The following is a 23,436-nucleotide window of genomic DNA, read 5'->3' as shown; positions in this document are numbered from 1 at the left end:
AATAGAGCTATAAAATCTTAAACACTTATTTCTCACTCTATGCAACTGGAAAAAAGTCAACTGCATATGCACTATACAAAATACAGATTTAATATACTGGCACAGAAAAAAAGGTTTAGTAAACAAACCAAACTAGGAAAAGTGACAAAATGAATGCAGAGTCCTCCCACCCAATAAAACCCTAGCTTTTATGTACTTTCTTTTCAACTGTATTACATATCTCTGAAAAAAGTATCCTGCACAGAATCCAAATTTAAAAAATTGCACCAAAATCTGTGTGATTGTCATGTTTTGGTTTTTCAACAATAGCCAATAATTTATTTAAGAACAATAGCAAAATAAGGGTGACACTGATATGTGTTTAACTGTACCAAGGCAAGAAAGCAAAAGAAAGTTGCAAAAGTGAATCGTAACAGAGTTTTCACTACTCGTTGGTCTGCCAGAGAAAATTGCTGCCTCAGTTTGTGGGTGTGTTTATGCAACCCTACACTGCCATTAGTGTTGTGACCACACATTGCCTGCCATAACAGTTCATCCATATTCTGTGTGTTTATATCTAATATAGACCGAAGAAGAGACTTAAGCGACAGCAGATGCACTTCACACCGACTGCGCTGTCAAGTGAAATATTACTACAATCAGTGTTTCCCCTCGGATTTTTTTCAGCAGCGGTGCTGTTGTGCGCACGCAGAGCCCACGATGCCAGGACTCGCATTTGCCAACACCGGCATTGGATTAACTTAAAACTACCTTAGAACTGTTCCAGATAGGTTTATCCACGTCCACAGAGTCATGTGTGTGATAATTTACAGGAGCATTTGACACCAGAAGGGCTCTGGAGATCCAGAAAAGTGTCACTGTAATAAATGTCAAAAAATGAAATGCCTCAACACAGTCGGGGGGGTTTGAGGGTTTTCCCACAAGAAAATTTGATGTTATTTGACTAAAAACTAAAAAAGCTGTTCCAGGTGTTACAGGACAGTGTGGAGGGCCCCTGCAAAGTCACAATATAAACTCAATAATATCTCACTGGAAACAAATCGAAAATGTCAGCAAAATAAATAATATTCCTGACATCAAAATACTGAGTGAAGTTTAGAAAGAATGAAGAACACAGACATCAGTCACTATAAGTTATTGATCCTGTCTTCTGTCATCCTTCCTCTGCTGCTGATGTGATTCACTACCATCAGGTACTGCTGGTCTGGAGGGGGGCTACTGTCTCAGCCAGTAGCTAAGTTTACAGTAATTTGACTAGTTTTAATATACGTGGCAAACTACGCTAAACATTTACAGCAGCTACATACAGACAGCTTTCGTTTTAGCTTGTTCATAACACTATTAGCTTAATGAGTGTGCTGTCGTTGAACATACCGGTGGTGGATGGGACACTGCAGACATAGCAGGTAAAAATATTGCTTGTTTATGCTTGTTGAACAGGTGGTTTGATAAATTACTTTCATTGGCTTTTTACTTGCAAAGGTTTTATTGCACTTACAGTAACGAGAGTAGTTGTCGTCAACTCGAGTAAAACTTTCTCTTTCACTTCACCTGCTTCAGTCTCCACCACAACCTCTCTGCTCTGCTGTTCGCTGTGTGTGTGTGTGTGTGTGTGTGTGTGTGTGTGTGTGTGTGTGTGTGTGTGTGTGTGTGTGTGTGTGTGTGTGTGTGAGTGTGAGTGTGAGAAAGAGCTGAGCCCTGCCCACGGTCAAACACAGACACAGAGTGCAGAGGGGAGGACAGAGAGCAGAGGCCATTCTCTCCCCACTAGCTCCAGTCTGCTGCTCGAAGTGGAGAAAGCGTGCATAGTTTGCATTCATTGTGATTATTATGCACAAAGTGAAATTTCAGCAGGAGCGTTCATCATTTAGCAGTGGCGCTGCACTGGTGATGGTGAAAGCCAAACAAAAACCAGAAAAGAAACTGCCTCACTGCCTCAAACATTGTGTTGTTTAGATCGAGATCAGTTTTTGTGCACAAGTATTAAACTGGTGGAGATGACTATGAAGAGCAACTTCTGAGTATATGCCTCATTCAACATATAATCAGGCAAGACACCGTCATCCTACTCAATATGAAAACCATACTGATGACAAATAAGACTAGAGGCATATCAAAGAGTAGTGAAAACTCTGTTAACAGTTATTATGTGCTGTTAGTTTAGTTAGCATATGACAATCTCTACTCTAAATCAACAAAGTGCTATTGAAACAAACATTTCCCTGTGAAGATATGACTGAAAAACAACCTGCCAGCCAGTTATGTGGCTGTTGACTGAATAAACAACTTGTGAAATAAAACTGACATATTGATTTAATGAGTGAACTCAGAAACCAAGCCGTGAAGAATATAGAGAATATAGAGACTTGCCATCAGTGCTGGTGAGGACGAAGATCTCTGCCTGGGTCTGTTTCTTGCCACCAACAGTTTTGGGGAACCAGTGCAGGTCAATGGGGTAAATGTCCTCTGCCAATCTGACAACAAGACTGGTCTCATTGGTCAACAAGTTCCACTTGAGGATCTGGTGGTCCTCACTGCATGAGTACAGCTCATCAGCTGTGGTCCAGCCAACACAACTCACAAGTTCTTTATGTGATCTACTATTAAGGAAAATGATCAAAATAAGTTATTAGGACAAGTATTTTAATTGGTCTTGTGAAATACCACGGTAGCTTCTGCAATAAATAGGGTCATGTGAAAAAATAATGAACAAGATTTGGTTCAAGTTAGGTGTTAGATATAACCAAGCAATATGAAGTAATCAATTACTACAAATCAATTACTACTTCCAATGGTACTAGCAATAATAATGATAGCAATATCAAAGTCTTTGACGTACATTTTAAACTCCACAGAAACACACACATAAGGTTTGATAGCTAACGACGTCATAAAAAGGATATGTTTGGGTTCCTTTAGCAGCGATGTTTTCAATCTCATGGTGGATGTTTGTGCTATTAACCCCTGCTGAGAAGATGAAATGGTCATTTAGGTTAGTGACAGTAACTCACACAGTAAAGTTATATATTTCAGACTAATGTGAAACTACCTCATCAACATAAAAAATATAGAAGACTAAAACCTGCACGTATGAACCGTACCCCGTGAATAACGCGGGGTAGCTGCTACATGTTCCGATACCAGCAACGGTAAATGAAACAAGCGTCTGCAGTTGCTACGTTACCTGCCACTGTTGCTAACGTGAATCCTCGGCTGCCCCAGAGTCTTGCTTGTGACTTGAATGCTAACGTTAACTTGGTTTTCTGGTTATAATTGACATCGCTTTTTTATCGTTACAGACTTTACTGCAGGGCAGCCAACATGGCATGAGTGTCATGTACTCCAGCGAAAGATGCACATGTAGTCAATACAACAAGCCTGTTCATCTATAATAAGCAATTTGTCGCTAACGTTATCAAGGGCTAACTTTTGGTAGCCATTTAATGTGGGTCAGCTTCAAGAGTGAGTTCTCGCGAGAGTTGCAAATCTCACTTCCTTGACAACGGATATTTCGAATTATTTACAAGTACAAATAACATGTTAAATGAATGTATTAAATTGGGACTAATTAAAATCGAAAAAACTAACATTTATCGTCAATCTATCGAATAATAGTTCCTGATATGCAAAGTACTCCTCGGGGTGGGACTTCGTTCTAACTGTAACCAGGCAACCGTTTGAATACGTAGAAACAACATTAGGCTTTGAATCCGACAAAAATCTTGAATAAAATTCAACATTATAAAGGTGAAGCATTATTACACCTGCGTTTTTTCGTCATACTGTTTTGTAAAATGATTATCATTTGCTTGGAACCAGACGGAGTTGGCTTCGTCCCCTTTTTTTGAATTTCGTGTTTTTTTCCCCTTGCCCTTTGAACGGTCCATGGTGCCTTGCGTCAGTTTGTAACGAATTTGGTTCGACGGCTCAGTTTAGGCGCCATTTACAAGTTAGAGTTTTCAAGTGGGAGAGCGAGTCGGAGCGACACGGGGCTGAATTTTGTGGATTATATTTGCCAAGTTTTGGATTAACGAATACTTTTTTCGAAATCGCGATTTGGATCAGAAAGGAAGACTCTTGACAGACCGTGTGCATATTGTGGAAGGTACACAGAAACATTTTAGCGGACAGTATAATGACTGGGTTCCGTCTATTTGCTGAAACGCATAATGTTAACGTTAGTTCAAAACCAGATTTGCTATTAACAACACATTAAGTCGAGTTTTAACATAAACTACGGTGGGAAACGCACAGACTGGCGTTAACATACTCCAGGATGTATTGAGAGACAATCTCTTTTTGCTTTTTATGACATTTAATGCTAAAATAGGCTTTTCGTAGACACGCAGTCTTAACAGTAACATGCAAGTTTTCCGGTTGTCTACGCTAATGTTAATGTTGCAGATGGCTGCTAAACATTTTGATGCATTATCTTTGTCTGCTTAACGCCAACTACTATTGCTTTAGCCAACGTTAGTTGGGTAAACGCTAAATGAAGCGCCCCTTTTAATTCAGACAACGCAAACTTTGAGTGCAGTTAACGTTACAGTGTTGCGTTACAGATCCACAACGCAGATAAGTTTGCTAGCCAAAGTTAGCCATTACATTAGCTTTAGCTTCGTTGCGTTGTTTAACACCAGAAAGTTATAGCAGTTAACGTTAAGAGCAGCAGAGTGAATATAACACAGTAACGTGGCTTAGTCAACGCTAGCTTGAGTGTTATTTTATTCGGCGGCCAAGCTAGCGTGAGCAAATTTCTTATTTGACAAACGTACGTGTACGCCAGTTATAATGTTAACGTTACTATTAGTCCAACGTTACCGTTCAGTTACACTCGCTTTTTGAATGTGCTTTCCAATCATCTAAGTTAGCCAGTTAGATTGCCCCGTCTATACCCCCGCCCCAACATAACTTACAAGGTGACGGGATTCACGTTAAAATTACGTTAAGTGTCAGTTTGAGACTTCGTTCAATTTAGGACGATGTGTCTTTGCCACAGAACAGGGAGCCTAGATATCCTAGCTGCGTATATTCAGCAATGGCCACAACCAAGGCTAGGCTAAGAGCTCTAGGGAGATAATTTAGCTATTTGCATATTAACAGATTTTGTTTTCCAGCTAACGTGACGTTCACCTTATTTTTTCCGTTTTTCCTCAATACCACAAAGGTTATTATAACAGCAAATAAAATGTATACTTTAGATGCAGAAGATTACGAAAACGATTGTGTAAGGAGGAGGCCATTACATTACACTGTTATTTGTTATTAGATAGAATAGCATCTAATTCTCTACAAGCATCTCGTAGATAGGCAGCTTGATCACTGCCATCTCATCAGGCCGAGAGCCTTTTTTTTAATAACGCACTTTGTTCAGGTCACAAACTCATAGACTCAATTCACGTTGTTACTTTATTGTTACAACACTATGTTACCATATTAAAAATAGTTAGATGGGCGGCAGTGAGATCTGACTGTGGTAATGATTAAAGCTTGACAACTGGGTAGCTGCGTGTGACCGACTAAAAGAGGAGTTGGGAGATTGACAGGCGCAAAAACCACTCATGGATATTCCTTTTTACCAATGACCCCTTCAGATTTAAAATTATGCCATCTAAAACTGCAAAGAGCTCAACTGCCTCCGCCAAGCTCAGAGGGAAAGGGTCGCAGCCTCGGGATGACTCAGAAGACGAGCTGGATGTACCCCCTCAAGAAACCAACTCCAATGGCCAAGAGGAGGCACCGCCGAAAACTGGCAAGTAACAAAGAGTGTTTTGGTGTCTGTGAATCTAAATAAGTTGTGTTCACTCAATGGCGTTGCGTGTATTGCTGTATTGGTAGTGGCCAATTGGCACAGCTCTGAAGCTTATTTTTCTTACTTGAATCTCAACACGTAGTTAGGATGGCTGATATATTTTTTTCTAAAGTGCCAGTCATCAATACATGTATTATGATTTTTGAGATGATTTTGATATCGTCGAGTGAACGTCTTTCTCGGATCTTCTCATCAAGCGAGGTAATTAATTTCGGATAATGAAGTGCTTTATGTAGTAGATCTAAAGGGATTTTGACTTAATTCTTATAACTTGATATTAAATCATTTGTATGCGATGATTCAGATGCACATTGGTATTAACTGGTGGTTGTAGTCCTTACAGTACGTTTTAATGCTTCACTGTGTGTCTGGCTGCAAGAATTTCATTTACAAACATCGACCCCATAGCTTGTTTATGCTTAATATGAGCACAATAGATTTTGGACAGGTCGTTGTAGCTTGGTGTGATGGCAACGTAATCGGTTTTACGTTATACCTTATTATCACAGAACAAGAGTTTCCCTGGCTGTGTTTTGAGTACAGTTCAGCATGAGTGAAAATGTGACGTTGATGATTGAAATTTGCACTTTAGTTATTTATCATCGACGAAATGAATGTGGCGCATCTACTCTCACATATCAACGCTTCTCGTGGAGAGCGTTTGTATAATAATGTGGGTTCGTTCATAAAGCGGCCATGGTCTCTTTTTTTTTTTTTTTTTGTTGGGCTGGCTCTTGTTTTTAGAACAAAGAAAAATAACGCCTGTCAACTTTCTTGTGAGTCTGCTGTTGTCTAACTTGCTGCCTGTGTTTTGTTTGTTTGTTTTTTTCTCCTCTACCCCTCCCCCACGCACCACTGTCCGTCACCTGAAACGACGAGCACAGAGGAATAAAAGTTGTACTTTTTTTGTGCCACAGATCCGTCTCACGGGGAGGTTGCCGAGGCGCTTGATAATCGAAGTTTGGAGCAGATTCTCGGTAGCATCCCTCCACCCCCGCCCCCCGCAATGACCAATGAACCGGGCGCTCCTCGCCTGATGATAACACATTTAGTTAATCGCAACTTCAAATCTTACGCAGGCGAACAGATTCTGGGGCCTTTTCACAAGGTACGACCAAACATGATTACAAATATAAACCCTGCGTGGGAAATAGTTTGTGAATGTGTTGTGTTTAGCTCACAGATTTATCAGCATGTGTAGTGTTTCTCAATTTTATTTAATTTGTCTTAAATTTCATATTATGCAACTGTAAACAAGTTGCCTTGTGTGGTAGTAGACACAAAAAAGTACAGAATTATTAATGATATTACACTGTAACAGTTATTGGATTTTTTTTACATTTTTTTTTTTTCAAAGTGGAAAAAGTCACACTCCTCCATTTTGATTTAGTTAGTGTATCTTACAAGGGGTAGTGTTCTGGTGATATGCTGACATTTTCCTTAAATTATGACTTTCTTTAAACTCTCTCTTTTCACCTTTTTCTGCTCCCCTCATTGTTCTGCAGATATGAGTACAAAATAAATCTTAACTACACCCACTCAGAATACATCCACCATGACAATCATACTATGCTGAAATGTTAATTTATAGCTTCTAATGTGAAGACATTTACATTATTTGTATGTGGATGTAGTATATTTTTATAAAATTCATTTATACTATTTTTAAACATTTTCTTTTTCTTTTCTCTCAGCGCTTTTCCTGCATCATTGGTCCGAATGGGAGTGGGAAGTCCAATGTGATAGATTCAATGCTCTTTGTGTTTGGATACAGAGCTCAAAAGATCAGATCGAAAAAGCTCTCAGTGCTGATTCATAGTTCTGATCAACACAAAGATGTGCAAAGCTGTACTGTGGAGGTGCACTTTCAAAAGATTATTGATAAGGTATATATATATCTATATCTATATCTCTGTCACACAGATACACACATACACTTGCTCTGGTCTCACATAAATTAACCACCACGCAGCTCAAATTGAAAGGGATGATTAGAAATATTTTCCTGTGGACACATATTTTTGTAAAATTAAATATATTTTTTTTTCCTTGAGGCTCCTGAGTTAATATTGCTAAAGTCTTATCACACCAGGGCCTAAACACAGACTCAGATCAGTCATGAAAGTCAACCAACACCCACATGTACCATAGACAGTTCATAATGTGCTAGAACTGGTTTCTTTATTTTTGAATAATTTTTAAATGTGTCATTTACTGACTAGGCTCTATTTATTTGATGGTTCTGTGAAATATCAGTAATGTGGGTGTGTGCATTAAGAGACAAATATAGTTTCATACACCAGAAGACAAATTACTTAAAAACGGACTGTAGTCTGAAGAATTAGAGTTAAATATGTTTCTGTATTTGATCTGCCACATGGAGTGTGAGTAAGTTTTGCCTTGAACACTGTTAAACATATCTAAGCCTTTCTGTTTGGGCTTATCCATTCATAGTAAATTAAAATCAAGTTGTTTAACTAATGGCATAATCCTGAGAATTTTGCCTGCTTTATAACCTGCTATTTCTGAAACTTAAAAGATTTTTTTTTAGAAGTGGTGTACACAACTTAAATTATCAGACTTGGCTCTAAACTTTAATAATCTTTTAGGCAAAGAATCTTTTATTTTGCTTTGCATGTATAAGCTGATTATCTTTTATAGCATGGTGTTTTAATTTTGTTAATCTAACATTATAGAATACACTCCAATATTGATATGGTTTATTTACATGTCAGTCTAGCTGGCCTAGATCTGTTGTGTCATTTTTTTTAAAGTGGAGTTTCTTAATTGTTTCTAATATGGGGTTTTATTCTTTTGTCACCCTCAGTGGATTTATCAGTATTATGAGTATTATCATTTGATGTGTAGAGCTGTTTGAGTTTCTCTTGAACTGCTCTGCTCTGCTCTAAGCTGCTCTGTCCTCTGCCCCTCCCCCCTCTGAGCCAGGAAGGAGATGACTACGAAGTCATCCCCAGCAGCAAGTTCTATGTTTCCAGGACTGCCAACAAAGACAATTCCTCAGCCTACCATATCAATGGCAAGAAAGCCACATTCAAAGAAGTGGGGGCTTTACTCCGAAGTCATGGTATTGACCTAGACCACAACAGATTTCTGATCTTACAGGTAATTGTAAATTTTTTATGTAATTTCCTCTTCCACTTCTAACTCTGCTTCTTTTTTTTTTCCTTTTTTTTTTATTTTTTTTTTATCCCTGCTGTGACCATCCCATTCTGTCAGAGATTTCCTGCTCTTCGTTTTCTGCCCATTACCCAGTCCTCTTTCAGTCATATGTTTCATGGCTGTCTTAAAGCCATGCCTGTCTGTGGGAATAACCTGTTGCACTGGAATTGGAAAGGAGAGGGTGTGCCCTCCGACAGCCCTTAAACTGCTATAGCAGCGCATCATGGTTTGAAACAATGTGGAAAAGGTGCGAACCATAATTTGCTGCTTTAGAATTTTAAGGAAATGCAATTTTACCCATACATGGACCTGGATGTAGGTGGCTGTATTTTAACAACTAACTCAGATTTTGTAGTGGGGGGATCTTTGATGGGTTTGACCCTCCAGTGGAGACAGGTTGGACCTCCCTTCCTCTCCTTTTCTCATGTACCTGCCACGCTTTAGCAGCACGTAAATATTGGCGTGTGAGAATAGACCCCAACCCCAATATTAGCAGTGCTGCTTCAGTGTGGCTGGATCAGACACCCTCCTTCATTATCATGGCCTTAATATTGGTTTAACATTTTGTTTGTTTTTTACTCCACTGTGAATGTAATGCATTCCTCTATATTTTTAGATTATTTTTCTTGTTGGGTTTTTTTAATTTTATTTTTTATTTAGCATTGTGTTGAACTGAGTTTGAATCAGCTCACTGGTTACACTCCTACCCCTCTGACTGTATTACATGTGTGACCTACCTATTATTACTGATTAACTCAGGGCTTATAGGGTGATGGCTGATGCCAGAGTAGTACAAAATGGCTGATTAAATCTTCGTTGTCTCAATTTTTTAATTATATTTTTTACACTATTTGGTAGTTTCAGGTGAACATTCAGTTTCTATCCTCCACTGTGGTTTTGTGGTTAGCTGGTTGCTTACAAGTGTCCTGCTTGACTCTCTTTTTTTTTTTTTTTTTTTTTTTTTTTCGTATGTGTGTGTGCATGACCATTCTCACTGTCAATGACATGGCTGCATGACTATGGGAAGAGGCTTTAGCTTGTTCTCCAAGGTCAATTTTCCAGGCCTCTGGCTAAGGGAAAGCTGTCTATTTTGTGCACTGGTCAGAGCAGAGGATGACGTGGGACTTTTTTCCCCCTTCCTCTACTGGCTTCTCCTTTCTTTCATACATAAAAGTAATATGTGAGCTGCCTTTTTTTTCCTACACATAAATAGGATGTAATTGGAGACTTTAAGTTTTTATTATATCTGGATTTTATTTGTGTTTAACTTGAAATTTATTATGTAGCAACATTGTTATTCTAAGCCAGCCTATCTAAAAAAAATAATTAAAAATGAACACACATTCAGACATATAAAATTACACCAGAGACCTGTCCCTGACTTTGGGCCAAGCAGTGCACATGTGCAATATTTAGAAATTGAACTGAAGTGTAACTACAAGGAGTCAAAATGTGCATGCTATCAAACGCATTTGCTTTTAAATCACTTATAATTTAGTCATTATAATTATGACACAAGTTCTGTAATGAGTACTGTGGTGGGATGGTGAGGTGATAATGTGTTAACTTAAATATTTCTTCTTGAATCTGAATATGTGTTATTTTTTGGTTTATTTATTTATTTATTTTTGAAGAATGAGTAGTTAAGTATTTTAATTTGACATCCTTTTTTGTTTTGAATTAATTTAACTGTTTATTAAGCCAAATATAGTACTGGGTGGTATTCTTATGTTATCTGAATGAGAAAATCTGTTGTGTGCTCAAAGGGAACTTCCAGAAAGTAATTTTTGGTTCACTGTACATGACTGTATGAAACTGCCTGGGTGTGTGTGTGTGTATCAGGTCAGCATTATTGCAAGTTTAGAGTTAAGAAATCAATTGACCACATGTCTTAATAGTGAATGTTTTGGACATATTTTATTATATTATTACAAATTATAAGAGTTGTTGTTTTGTTCAAACTTTAGCTCTATGAGTTCCATGAATGACTGCATGCATGTCTGTGTCCATGTGTTATTCTGACCTTCTGACCTGTATCTAGGGTGAGGTGGAGCAAATTGCCATGATGAAGCCTAAAGGTCAGACAGAGCATGATGAGGGTATGCTGGAGTACCTAGAGGACATTATTGGCTCCTGCCGCCTCAAGGAGCCCATCCAAACCCTGGCCCGTCGCATTGAACTGCTCAATGAGCAGAGGGGAGAGAAGGTGATATATTGTATACTCACACACTATATGTTCACACTTTCGTAACCTTACCAACTTTCCTTCCTGTGTCATGACTTATTTTGTTGTACCTATCTTCAATAAAGGACACAGTTTGATTTTGAAAAAAAAAATTATAGAGGTGTAACTGTGCAGAATGTAAGATAAGTTGGTACTTGGCTGGGCCAACTACCCCAGACATGATATATGGCTTTCATGGAAGTCTTTTTGTGCACACATATTTACTTCTGAAGATTGTGCAATGTTAGTATGTTGACAATTTTTTTTTTTTTTTTTTTTTTTTTCCAATTAAATTTGTATTTTGTTGTACTATGTAAGTAACAAGATACTGGAGTGATTAAAAACAAATCAGTGCTATTACATCTTTCATCATAATATTTCTGTGGCATCAGAATGATGGAGATACTGTACAAACTACATATCTTGTCTGAACGTGGCACTTATGCATATAATTTATGACTAGAAACTTTATTTTAAGTGTTGTCATCTGATACTAAGCACTATGATGTTCACTGCCCTAGCTCAACCGAGTAAAGCTTGTGGAAAAAGAGAAGAATGCTTTGGAGGGAGAAAAGAACAAAGCTGTGGAGTTCCTCACCCTGGAGAATAACATCTTCAAACACAAGAGTCAGCTTTGCCAATATTATGTGTAAGTACACCAGCGCAATTTCTCTATTCTTTACAAAGCAAATTAAACAATAATATAATCTCATTAAATTTCAATTTAGACCCATCAGTGTCATAGAGAAGAAAAAAATGTCAACTATTTTTAAACCTTGAGAAGCGCAGCATGACCCATAGCCCTTTACTTCATGTGTGAATTATATAGTTTAATCTGTCACTGGTTTTTGCTTATCTCTTTGCCATTAGTCATGATCTGCAGAAGCGTGTGGTGGATAAAGAGCAGGAAAAGCAGAGGATCCTGGAGGACAACAAGGAACTCACTGAGAAAAATACAAATATATCACAGGAGATGGAGAAAAAGAACCAAGAACTCAAAAATGTGGAGAAGTAAGACATTTTTTTGTTCTACCTGTTCTTCTCTCTTCAAAATCAGTGTAATATGGTCAGAAGATTAGTAATTCAATAATTTTGTGGTTGTCAGAGCCTTTCTTGCCCTCAACCCTTTTGTTTAGAGGCAAAATTCCAATTCAGGTATGGAAAAGTATAGAAGTTATAGTAGTAGATTGTATGTGGTAAAGTTTGAATGTTGCACAAATGCTTGGAAAAAAAGTGATGAATATTGTTTTTCCCTTCCAATAAAAAAATGTGCAAATTTGATATTCAAGTCAACACAATTTTAAAAATGTGGGCAAAAATGGCTTTGATGACCATAAATTGCTTTTAAAATCTATATTAAAATCTTCTTTGAAATGGAAAATGTAGATACAGAAATCTGGCTGAGCTTTACTATGAAATGCTTGTTGTCTCACATTATAGAAACTGAGCCCATTAGTCTTTATAGGTATATATGGTTTTGTATATTTCCCCTCATAGTTTATCTAATACTTGAGTTGATTTTTTTTTCCATGATTGACTTGAGCATACCCAGTAAAAATGCTGTTTCTCCACCAGGAAACAAAATAAGCTCAACAAGTACATTGAGACCCAGAAGGAGAAGTTCACTCAGCTGGACCTGCAGGATGTTGAAGTGCGTGAGAAGATTAAACACTGCAAGAGCAAGAACAAGAAACTGCAGAAGCAGCTGGAGAAGGACAAGGAAAAGGTGTGTTAACCTTAAAATTGTCTTCCACTATTATACCCACTTCAATGATTTAATTTGACATGGTGTTACTGTTTGCTGCTCTGCAGTAGATGTGAGTATTTCACTCTGACAGCGTCACAGTGGGCATTCTCACAGTGTTCAGAGGCACACAGACACACAATCTGTCAGGAGAGGATAACTGTTACATACAATACATACCCATTAACAAATACAGGTTTGCACCATGATCCAGGACGAGCTAGCAGCAGTGGTATGACACTCCAGTTTTACATGTTTATGTTGTCCCGTGGCCAAGAGAGAAACATGGGCACTAAAAATACAATTTCCGTTGCTTATAGAAAACACAAGTTCTGTTTTGAGGCCGAGGAGAAAAAGACATTTTGTCAAGGCTTTACACAACCTATATAGGAGTGATTAGTGAATTACAGAATTATTCCAGTTCCCAAGAGTTATTTGCCATTATAAACATGGATTCTATAATCATAAATTTCCCTGTAGATAAAGAATTTAAAATGTTCCTGGCAGTGAAGAACTAAGCATTCTATAAGTTCTTTGAAGATAATACAATTTTGTGTAAAACAATATTGCAGATAATTTAGTGTTTAAACAAAAAGCCTGGATGCTGGTAGAGTTGATGTTTTCAAAGACATTGAACTGAAATAATTCTCTGTGATAGCTCTAGCTGCAGCTACACAAAGCAATACTGAGGACAGTCAGGTAGGCTTTTGCCAAAAACATTGAACATTGTTACTGAAGGACTTTGATCTTAGACATGATGCCTTGTGTGACTGAGAAATCATGCTGTGTCATTTGTGAAAGCATTTAGGGACTCTGCTTTAATTTTCTGTATTTTTTTCTTAATTAAGGAATAGTGTAATACCTGGATTTCTTCTAGATTAAGTGACGTTATCCATAAATAAATCAAATTTTAATGGCAGGAAGGGCCATCTACCCTAAACTAGCCACTAGGGGGCTGTGAAGTAACACACAAGTTGATTGTTAGTGTGTGCCTAATGACAGCACACTCATGCTCTCTTTCACCATTAATTGTATTCCTGTCTCTTAGACTAACATTTTTTTTAACTTGTGCAAAAAAAAAAAATCACAGACAAACCTAACCTTAAGAGTTCCTTGTAACTTGTTATATCTTCTCATCTCCCTTCCTGCTCTAAAAGTCTATCTGCTCCACCTACAATGGCTGTGCTCTGGAAATGTCTTGGTCAGAGGGGGAGCAGGGCAGAAGCGGGCAGACCTCTGGGGAGCAGTGTTCTGCTGTGTGGTAGTCAACTATGGCCTGGCTTGTGTAACACTCCCAGCAGCCACATTCACATTTCACCCGCAGTTAACCCTACAAAACATAGACTATATACACACACCACTCCTTTGCCTTGTTTCAGCCCTGCCAGGCAGCAGACTGTTGTGCCAGTCTTAACCAGGGCTTGCTCAGTCCTGAATGTGTGTTTATAGTTGATTACAGTTGTGTGTTTTGGCCTGCTTCTGAATGTGTAGCACAGTTGCTTGTAACTGGCACTGGCAAAAAACTGATTCAGTCCATTTACTTTACAACTCTTGTCTCCTGAATTCTTCAGATCTCTTTATTTGATCATCCTTTAATTTAAGAGGTAAAGCTTGGTAGAAGTGTGTATTAATGAATTGTGTCCTTAAGTTGAACCTAGACAGGTGCAGCCACTGTTGCTTAGAATCCCAACTTGGACACATCTCATCTGTTACTGTACCTTCTCCTGTCTGGCTCATCTTTCAGCTGGAGGAAGTGCGCGGTGTACCAGCCAACAGTGAAAAGGCCATCTCTGAGGCAACAGCTCGCAAGGAAGGGCTGGAGAAGCAGAAGGTGAAAGAAGAAGAGAAACTTAAGGAGGTGATGGAGAGTCTGAAGGAAGAGACCAGCGGCTTGCAACAGGACAAAGAGGTGCGTGACTACATCTTGCTTTCACTGTACCATGCTATATTTAACTTTGCATAGTAAACATTTCTGTAAAACATGTTTACTCTCCTTTTTTCTCTCCAACATTCCCAACCTCTCCTCTTTTTGTATTCTCCAGACCAAAGAGAAAGAGCTGATGGAGCTCAGTAAGGCTGTAAACGAGACCCGCTCTCGTATGGACCTGGCTCAATCAGAGCTTGACATCTACCTTAGCCGCCACAACACCGCTGTGACACAGCTCAACACAGCCAAGCAGACACTTCAGACAACTTCTGACACGCTGCGGGAGCGCCGCGCAGCTATTAAGGACCTGGAAGTCAAAATACCTGAGAAAGAACAAGAGCTCAAGAAGGTAAAACCGAACATCAGCATTGCTGTGTGATAGCATTTTGTTTAGGCAGAATTCACATGGGACATTTAGCATCTGCCAATAAATAATGTGTGTGGTATAGAACATATCTGCACAGCGGATGGTGTCATTATTGTGAATTTGTCCTTGAATTGATCCCCCCCATTTCCTCTGCAGGATGAGGGAGAGCTGGAGAAGCTGATGAAGATGGATAATGAGACTAGGGAAGTGGTGAGGGAAATGAGGCAGAAGGTGGAGGAAGCCAAGAGCTCTCTGTCCTCCAACCGCAGTCGAGGAAAGGTCCTGGATGCTCTCATGCAGCAGAAGAAGAGTGGCAGAATCCCTGGCATCCTTGGAAGATTGGTAAAAAGCTGTTATAATATAAAATACAGTCTCATTATTACCAAGAATATCATCAATATCTCAGTTATAAATTATTACAGGGAACACACCTATAAACTCTTTAGTGATATGCTTATGTGGTCACAGTGCTCAGATTGTTTTTTTTTTTTCTTGTAGGGAGACCTTGGAGCTATAGATGAGAAGTATGATGTGGCTATTTCCTCCAGCTGTGGTGCTCTGGACAACATTGTGGTGGATACCATTGATACAGCTCAGAAATGTGTCACATTTCTCAAAGAACAGAACATTGGAGTTGCTACCTTCATTGGTCTTGACAAGGTAAAGATGATTACAGTTGGGGCCCTCAGTCAAGAGGGTGTAAACTGATTTTTATCTCTCTTGTCTTGTTAAGATGTAAACAACATCAGTGTCTTTAACCGCTTACAGAAATTGTTCTAGTTTGTAAGCAGGATTTCTTATCAAAAGCTTACATGGATTCTGCGTCTTCCTTTTCCTTCTCACTGGCTTTACTTAGATGAAGGTGTGGGAGAAGAACATCAATACCTCCATCCGCACCCCTGAGGACAGCCCTCGTCTCTTTGACATGGTGAGAGTGAAAGATGAGAGCGTGCGACCAGCTTTCTACTTCGCCCTAAGGGACACCCTGGTGGCCCAGGACATGGAGCAGGCCACTAGGATGGCCTTCCAGAAAGACAAGCGCTGGAGAGTGGTCACCCTGAAGGGACAGATAATCGAGATGGCTGGTGGGTGGCCTCCTGCTTTTTCTGTCATAATCATATCCTGTTTTTTTCCTAGCTCTTATAGTTATGTAATTCAGTGAAGATAATACAATTGCCATTATTTTACTAGTCTGACCCTCCCCCTCTTATCCCCTGTGGTCCGGTGTGTTCATCACAGGAACCATGACTGGAGGAGGAAGAATATTGAAGGGCAGGATGGGTTCCTCTATTGGTACTGAAGTCTCTCAGCAGGAGGTAAGTGTAAAATACACATGTCATGAGTGGCCCAAAATTCAGTGTGATACACATTTGGTCCTGCTTTAGATAGAAAGATCATAGTATCTCCTTCAAGATGTGGGAGCGCTACATTTTTTTGCTTGATTTTAAAACAACAAGCATCTTTAAAGAAAATGATTTGATTCTCACTTGTTGCCCCCTGTGTAAACAACATGTTATTGCAATTTGCATTTAATCGAAAGCAATTAATACAGTTAGAACAGTGATCATTTAGGACAGGACATCTGTCAGTCTGTTGAATGTGTTGGTTAGAAACTACAAAGAAACTATAAGACATAATTTAGTTCTTAGTATCATAAAACTGATTTCAAAGGAGAATTTCTAGTTCTTATTGAAAGTGGATGAAGTGTCATTACTAACTCCTACTTCATACTATGAACTTGGATAACTTTACTGTGTTTTTCTTTCCAATGTGTTTCCTAGAAGTGATTTTGCAGGACCTACTATCAGATAAGCACCACAGCAGACATTTACTGCACAAAACATGATGATTTTCATGTGTTTTCTGCAGCTCGACCGTATGGAGGGCAAGCTGAATGAGAATGTTTCGAAGCTGCAGGGCTGCCAAGAGAGAAAGCTGCAGCTAGAGGAGAACATACAGCGCTTCCGGCCACAGCTCCGAGACATGAAGAACACCTTGGAAAAATACACCAACAGCATGACTGTACAGCACATCCACCTCTTCCTTTTCATTCACTGTGTTTCTTTCATCCATTTGGATGTATTTGTGATCTAAATAATAACCTCTACTATTCATAACTAACAGTAACATGTGACAGTATTGACTCATAACTTAGTGTTCTTAACAATTGATTGTTTTCCCTCTTTCTGTCCTTCAGAGTCTAGCTGACCAGGAGACTCACTTGAAGATCCAGATCAAGGAACTCGAGGCCAACGTGCTGGCTGCTGCGCCAGACAAGGCCAAACAGAAACAGATGGAAAAGAGCCTGGAGGCCTTTAAGAAAGGTAGGATCCTCCTGTAAACTGTAAAGAGGACTCTTGTAGTTTATGATTTTGGGTTAATGTGAACTCTTATGTAAGACTAAGTTGTGATAATAGAATTAGCACCATACATATGGCTGAGCCTTGTTGGGACAGAAGGTTACATGAGTGATTGACATGACTTTAGGTTAGCTTGAGCTTTAATTCAGTTTCGATATTAAGTATGTCTCACCACATAATCGAATGGTGACAAAATTCTCATATTGAGTTACAGTTTCAGGTCTAATGTCTAAATGAGTCTACATACCACATGACCGTTTCATTCATGAAAATGTTTGTCCAGTTTAATCCCCCTGAATATAAAGCAAAACAGATATCAAATTCCAACGTTAATATTATTGTCTTTCTCCTCTCTTCCTGTTCTGTCCATTCATTCATTCACTCTCTTGCACTCCCAGACTTCGAGGCAGCGTCCAGTAAAGCCGGGAAGGTGGAAAATGAGGTGAAAAGACTCCACAACCTGATTGTGGACATCAATAGCCACAAGCTAAAGGCTCAGCAGGACAAGCTCGACAAGGTCAACAAGGACCTCGATGACTGCTCCTCCACCATAACCAAGGCTCAAGTTGCCATAAAGACCGCAGACCGGTGAGGAAATATGCACATTTGCATTTTATAATTAAATGATTGCTTGGTTGACACAGTGATACTTTGTTTTAAGTTATTAGGATCATCTATTGTTTGACTATGATGAAACGTACGATACAGTCAGAAATGTTGAGCCATATTTAGCAGCTTAGTTTGAGTGAATGTGTTGGTATAGTGTGGTATAGTTAAACTTTCCTTATTGTTAGTTCTTGATTCTGTATACAACATCATAGAACTATTTTTAAAACAAATTATTGTGCCTCACTGACAAATATACAATACATAGAGTTAGGTTACAGGAACACTCACTAAACTCCACTTATTCCTATTGTTGGCATTTTTTTCGTTTACTTAATCAATATGCTGACAGTAGCAACTAAAATAGCCATCTAGTCATCAGTACCTGTAGCTGGAACATTAAGATTGATTTGTCTGTTGAAGCAAAAAGACTCTGGTAGCTGCATTTGATGTGCTTTGTTCTGCTGGAAGAGCTGTCCTGCCGATGACAAACACAGTGGAACTTATGAACTGAGACACTGAAGCTTCCTGTGTGAAAACTCTTCTTTCTAGATGTCATATAAATCCTTGATGTATTTTCCAACTCACTGATGCTTCCTAGCAGTGCAGACACCATGGTGAGGAGCAACGGAACAAAAACAGTTTTTCTTGTTGAACAAAAGTTGCAGCTCTATCATAACTATCCTGTCATGTTTGAAAAGAGTCAACGTGGAACTTTTTCTCTAATCGAGAAGCATGTCTAAAAGCCAAAAAGCCAGGTACTCTGGAGTTTTGGATCACTAGCAGCGTTATGGAGTAATGGGCAGTGACTGTGCAGGTGACGTATTGTTGGCATTTGTAGAGAGCAAGCGGCAACGATATTTAGGTTTAACATGCTGAGCCCAAGTGGAGGAACAGTGCTGCATCTGTCAGTGGTCTATCAACACCATTCCTAACCAGATGATGACGGAGAGAAGGAGGAAGAGAAGGTTTGAAGTCAATAGCATGGTCATAACCATGTTTGACACAAAATGTATCTGTCCTTTTGCGCACGTGGCTTAGCTGTTCACTGTTATAAACATCAAATCCTGTGTGTTTGAACTCTGACTGAACTCTGTAACAACCTGGGGGGAAACACGCTCCTAAGTTGGAAAACTCCTTGTAGCCTTGTAGACAAGATGTTTGCTCTAAAGTAGTCACTCATTAACAGTCTTGTATGGCAAGTCAAAGCGGACAGTATCACTAGTTCTTTTTCACTCAAACACATGTTACGATGCCACCACCCTCACAGAGACTAATTTCTTTGCATTTGTGTGTGTCCTCCGTTCAGAAACCTGAAGAAGTGTGAGGAGAGTGTGAGTCGTGTGCAGGGTGAGCAGGAGGAGAATGAGAAGTCTTTGGCTCAGTTCGAAGAACAGCTGAACAAACTGGAAGAGGAGGCCGGGGAGATCATGAAGGCCTGTCAGGAGGCTGAGGTCGGCACTCTTCTTTCATTAGGGTTCAAACCCTGAAGGGGTAGAACCCTATTGTTTTTCTTCCGACTATTATTATTTTTCTCCACTAAAAGTCTCTGCGGCTCAGCAACCATAAGTCCAAAACCAACCAGATACAGTAGGTTCCTATGGCCCTCCACTACTCAGGCACCAATAATCACCCATGTCAGCCAGATGGTGGCGCTGTAACAGCGAACTTTATGTTTTGAACTATAACTTTTGAACCATAAGTCTCACAAACAAACTTCTTTTTTCCTGGATTCTGTAGGTCCAGGCGAATCTATCCATATAAGCCACGCCCATTTGCTCCTGGATAGATTTTCTGCCATTTTGAATTTTGTCCAAATCTGTTTTTTCGCTACTCCACCTACAATTTTTGAGCAATTGTCACCAAATTTGGCATACTGCCTTGGGGAACTGAGATAGACAATGAGTTCAAAAACATGGCCACCATCTATCAAAAAGACTTCACAAAAGGGTGGAGTTAAGCAGGAAATTGGGCATAACTCATACATTTTTTTTTATTGAATCAACACAAAACTTAACACATATGTTGAGGAGTGTTCATTGAGTATGTCTGGTGATGCGCATTGTGCTTCACCCTTAGGAGGAGCCACAAATGCGAAAAGTTTATATCTCATAATTGGCTGCATGGATTCATACAAAATTTGGATTGTGCAATCTAGGCTCATGACTCAGTCGATAAAAATTGGTAATGATTGGTTAAAGGGGCTTGGCTTATTACAACAAATGTAAGTTTTCAGAAGTTTCACATTCCAAACTTCAAAACAAAACAAAAAAAAAAATCCACCTGTGCGTCTTACAGAGCTGACATTTTTCAGCACATCCTATGATATGTGACAAAAGTTTGCCTTACTGCCACCTGTAGTCGATTCAGTAAGAAGATATATAGAATGTCATGTCTCCCCAGTAGCACAGTCAGTAAGTCACCTTCTCTGGGGATACAAAGGTCATGGGTTCAAGTCCCAGGATGTCCAATTTAGACTTGCAGCACATCCACTGATGTGACAAAAGATGGCCTCACTGCAACATGTGGTCATTTCAGAAGTCCGTCACTGTTTTTTCATTATATTTAGAAAAAACAGTGAAAAATGAAAAATGTTCAAGTTTGTTCACCTTTGTAAAACCTGAAACCCGATCGTTGCTGCTCACGGCTTTAACTTTGGCTGATTTGAAAAAAGATTCGAACCCACATATTGCCACTTGCAGCTTTATTTTTATTTTGGTTTATGAAATATGATATTTAATCAAAATAAACTGATAAATTCAATAATTATGTCTGCAGCTTACCACAGTGCTTCAAAGGTGTTTCTGTTTCAAGTATGCAAGTGCTTTTTATAGAATTCTTGTACATGTGAGAATTGTCTCTCATCATTTACATATGAACTCTGCTTTTTGTTTTTACGTTCTGTAGCTGTGTGGCATTACTGTATCTAAATTACTTTTAGGTAACACTGTAGCACTGTTTCCTTCTGTCCTCCAGGCATCACTTCCTGAGGTGCAGGAGCAGTACCAGGGGGTGCTGAAGGAGATAAAGGTCCTGCAGCAGCAGGAGCATGCACTGCAGGAGGAGTCCCTCAGCGTACGGCTCCGTATTGAGCAGATAGAGACCACCATCACTGAACACAACAGCAAGATCAAAAACTGGCAGAAAGAGGTGTGTGTGTGCGTGTGTTTGTTCAAGCACATTACATAACTTCCTTAAATTGTTTTTTAAAAGTGTCCTATCCTTCATCTCTGAAGCATTTATTAACTTTGATTTGAGATGTTCCCTTTGAGAAGATCTATATTTCTAACTGAGGGAGATTTTGGAGGGTGGGGTAGGGGATATTTGTTTTGTTTTGTTTCCTCTCTTCGGCACTTGTGTGGGTACATGATTTATATTTATGACTATTGTGTTGAAATGTTCTTCAGGCCACTAAGCTGTCCCTTCATACCATTGAGGATAAGCCAGCAGAGGAACTTCCTGTTTATACTCCTGCTGAACTGGAAGAAATCTCAGATCCAAATGTTATTATCAACAAGATGGTCACATTAGAGACCAAGAGTGCTCAGATGAAGCCCAACCTTGGCGCCATTGCAGAGTACAAGAAGAAGGTACGCACAAATATGCATTATCTAGTTTATTGCTCTGAACTAAACAAGTAGGAAGTGAGAGCAAAATAAGAGGAACCTCTATTTAGAATTTGTCTGACACAAAAAGTACTGGATCAAAGGTTTCATCATCACGGCTCATTGTGTCTTCAGGAGGAACTGTACCTGCAGCGTGTGGCTCAGCTGGACGAGATCACCACAGAGAGGGACAACTTCAAACGTGGCTATGAGGACCTGCGCAAACAGCGCCTCAACGAATTCATGACCGGATTCAACATGATCACAAACAAGCTGAAGGAAAACTACCAGATGCTTACACTCGGGGGCGACGCAGAGCTGGAGCTCGTGGACAGTTTAGACCCCTTCTCTGAGGGCATCATGTTCAGGTAAGAGACGAGGAAAATGAACAAGTGTCTTCAGAACAAAATGCAGCTGGCACATTGAGTTCTAGACATTAATCCTATCCTTATGTTTGAGCATAAATTTCCGTTCCTCACTCTCCTTAGTGTGCGTCCTCCGAAGAAGAGCTGGAAGAAGATCTTTAACCTCTCAGGAGGAGAGAAGACCCTCAGCTCGTTGGCGCTGGTGTTCGCTCTGCACCACTATAAGCCCACACCACTCTACTTCATGGACGAGATTGATGCTGCTCTTGATTTCAAGAATGTCTCCATTGTGGCCTGTTACATTTATGTGAGTATGAACCTGTGTATTACATAAAAAACAAAAGGGTTCATGAGGCTTATCGCTTTCTTATAACTCCAGATTAGATTTTGGGCTGTGGAGTGGTGTAACAAACCACGAAAAGCTTGTTGTAAAGTGCTGAATCCAAGAGATGCTGTTGGAAGAAACAGTGATCCAACCAAAGTAATTGAAACATTAAATTGCATTAGTCAGTTAATTTTAAACACTGTGCAGCCAGCTAATCACTGTCGTAATCACTGACTCATGTGATCTCAGTGTTTCTGTTGTGTAACACTGGAATAATGGAGGAGTTCAGAAAAATCACCTGTTTTTGGGAGCTGGAGCAAAACAAGTACTAAGCCTTTAACTGTTGCCACTCACAGTGCTCATTATTTTATAAGCTTCTGGATAATTGTTCACTTCATTCAACATAACATATAATTAAATATTCAACTAAGAATAAAATCTAATCAGATTAATTAATATTTTGATTCTGTCCCATCTCATTGCAGGAGCAAACCAAGAATGCTCAGTTCATCATCATCTCCCTGAGGAACAACATGTTTGAGATTGCCGATCGTCTCATCGGCATCTACAAAACTCACAACACCACTAAGAGTGTGGGAATCAACCCCAAGACCATTGTATTCAAAGAGCACGACGCTGTCACAGCTTAAACTTTTAAATTTGCAGTCTGTATATTTTAGTGGCATCTTGCGGGGGAGTATTCAGTTTGTTGCGATCTGCAACCTCACCACTAGATGTCACTAAATCCTACACACTGCGCCTTTAAATGTCGAGTGTCTGTTAAACTCAGATGTCTGTCTTTGCTGTTTTACTTCTCGTCACACAATGTAAATATTTATCTTTTTATCTTATTCTTTATGATGAAATGCTGCTATTCTTTGTTATCGTTTCAATCAATAAACGTTTGTTTCATCTTTTCCT

The 23,436-nt window shown here is 39.3% G+C and overlaps 2 protein-coding genes across 7 annotated transcripts in view; one reads left to right on the top strand and one right to left on the bottom strand.

Annotated features, from left to right (window-relative positions):
* Window positions 1–3,455, bottom strand: part of ift80 (intraflagellar transport 80 homolog (Chlamydomonas)) — a 44,110-nt gene extending 40,655 nt beyond the window's left edge. The window contains exons 1-3 of one of the 6 annotated variants that reach the window (XM_042414717.1): window positions 3,185–3,455; window positions 2,904–2,967; window positions 2,371–2,592 (exon numbers count right to left, since the gene is read on the bottom strand). In XM_042414717.1, the coding sequence (XP_042270651.1) occupies window positions 2,371–2,592; window positions 2,904–2,940 (259 nt within the window). In that variant the 5' untranslated portion in view covers window positions 2,941–2,967; window positions 3,185–3,455. The other 5 variants (XM_042414718.1, XM_042414719.1, XM_042414721.1 and 2 more) reach the window with 5 other exon arrangements.
* A 493-nt stretch (window positions 3,456–3,948) lies between these two features.
* Window positions 3,949–23,436, top strand: smc4 (structural maintenance of chromosomes 4). The gene is made up of 24 exons (XM_042414716.1): window positions 3,949–4,105; window positions 5,595–5,752; window positions 6,730–6,920; window positions 7,507–7,698; window positions 8,759–8,935; window positions 11,034–11,198; window positions 11,738–11,865; window positions 12,087–12,227; window positions 12,792–12,942; window positions 14,705–14,869; window positions 15,003–15,236; window positions 15,411–15,596; window positions 15,753–15,914; window positions 16,111–16,339; window positions 16,494–16,570; window positions 17,124–17,276; window positions 17,452–17,578; window positions 18,013–18,202; window positions 19,530–19,674; window positions 21,197–21,370; window positions 21,628–21,810; window positions 21,961–22,193; window positions 22,314–22,497; window positions 23,001–23,436. The coding sequence occupies exons 2-24, from the start codon at window positions 5,605–5,607 to the stop codon at window positions 23,163–23,165; spliced, it is 3,900 nt and encodes a 1,299-aa protein (XP_042270650.1). The 5' UTR covers window positions 3,949–4,105; window positions 5,595–5,604; the 3' UTR covers window positions 23,166–23,436.

Source organism: Thunnus maccoyii, chromosome 6 (genome assembly GCF_910596095.1).
Source record: "Thunnus maccoyii chromosome 6, fThuMac1.1, whole genome shotgun sequence".
In the NCBI taxonomy this organism is placed as follows: Eukaryota; Metazoa; Chordata; class Actinopteri; order Scombriformes; family Scombridae; genus Thunnus; species Thunnus maccoyii.
Note: the sequence above shows the minus strand (reverse complement) of the source record. Positions and strands in the feature narration are given on the sequence as shown.

Bases quoted from the DNA above. Each gene is read 5' to 3' on its own strand.
- smc4 (XM_042414716.1), top strand. From the start codon at position 5,605: ATGCCATCTAAAACTGCAAAGAGCTCAACTGCCTCCGCCAAGCTCAGA. The intron at 16,571-17,123 runs GTAAGTGTAAAA...TGTTTTCTGCAG, and splicing joins CTGAAGTCTCTCAGCAGGAG to CTCGACCGTATGGAGGGCAA. The intron at 21,811-21,960 runs GTACGCACAAAT...TTGTGTCTTCAG, and splicing joins TTGCAGAGTACAAGAAGAAG to GAGGAACTGTACCTGCAGCG.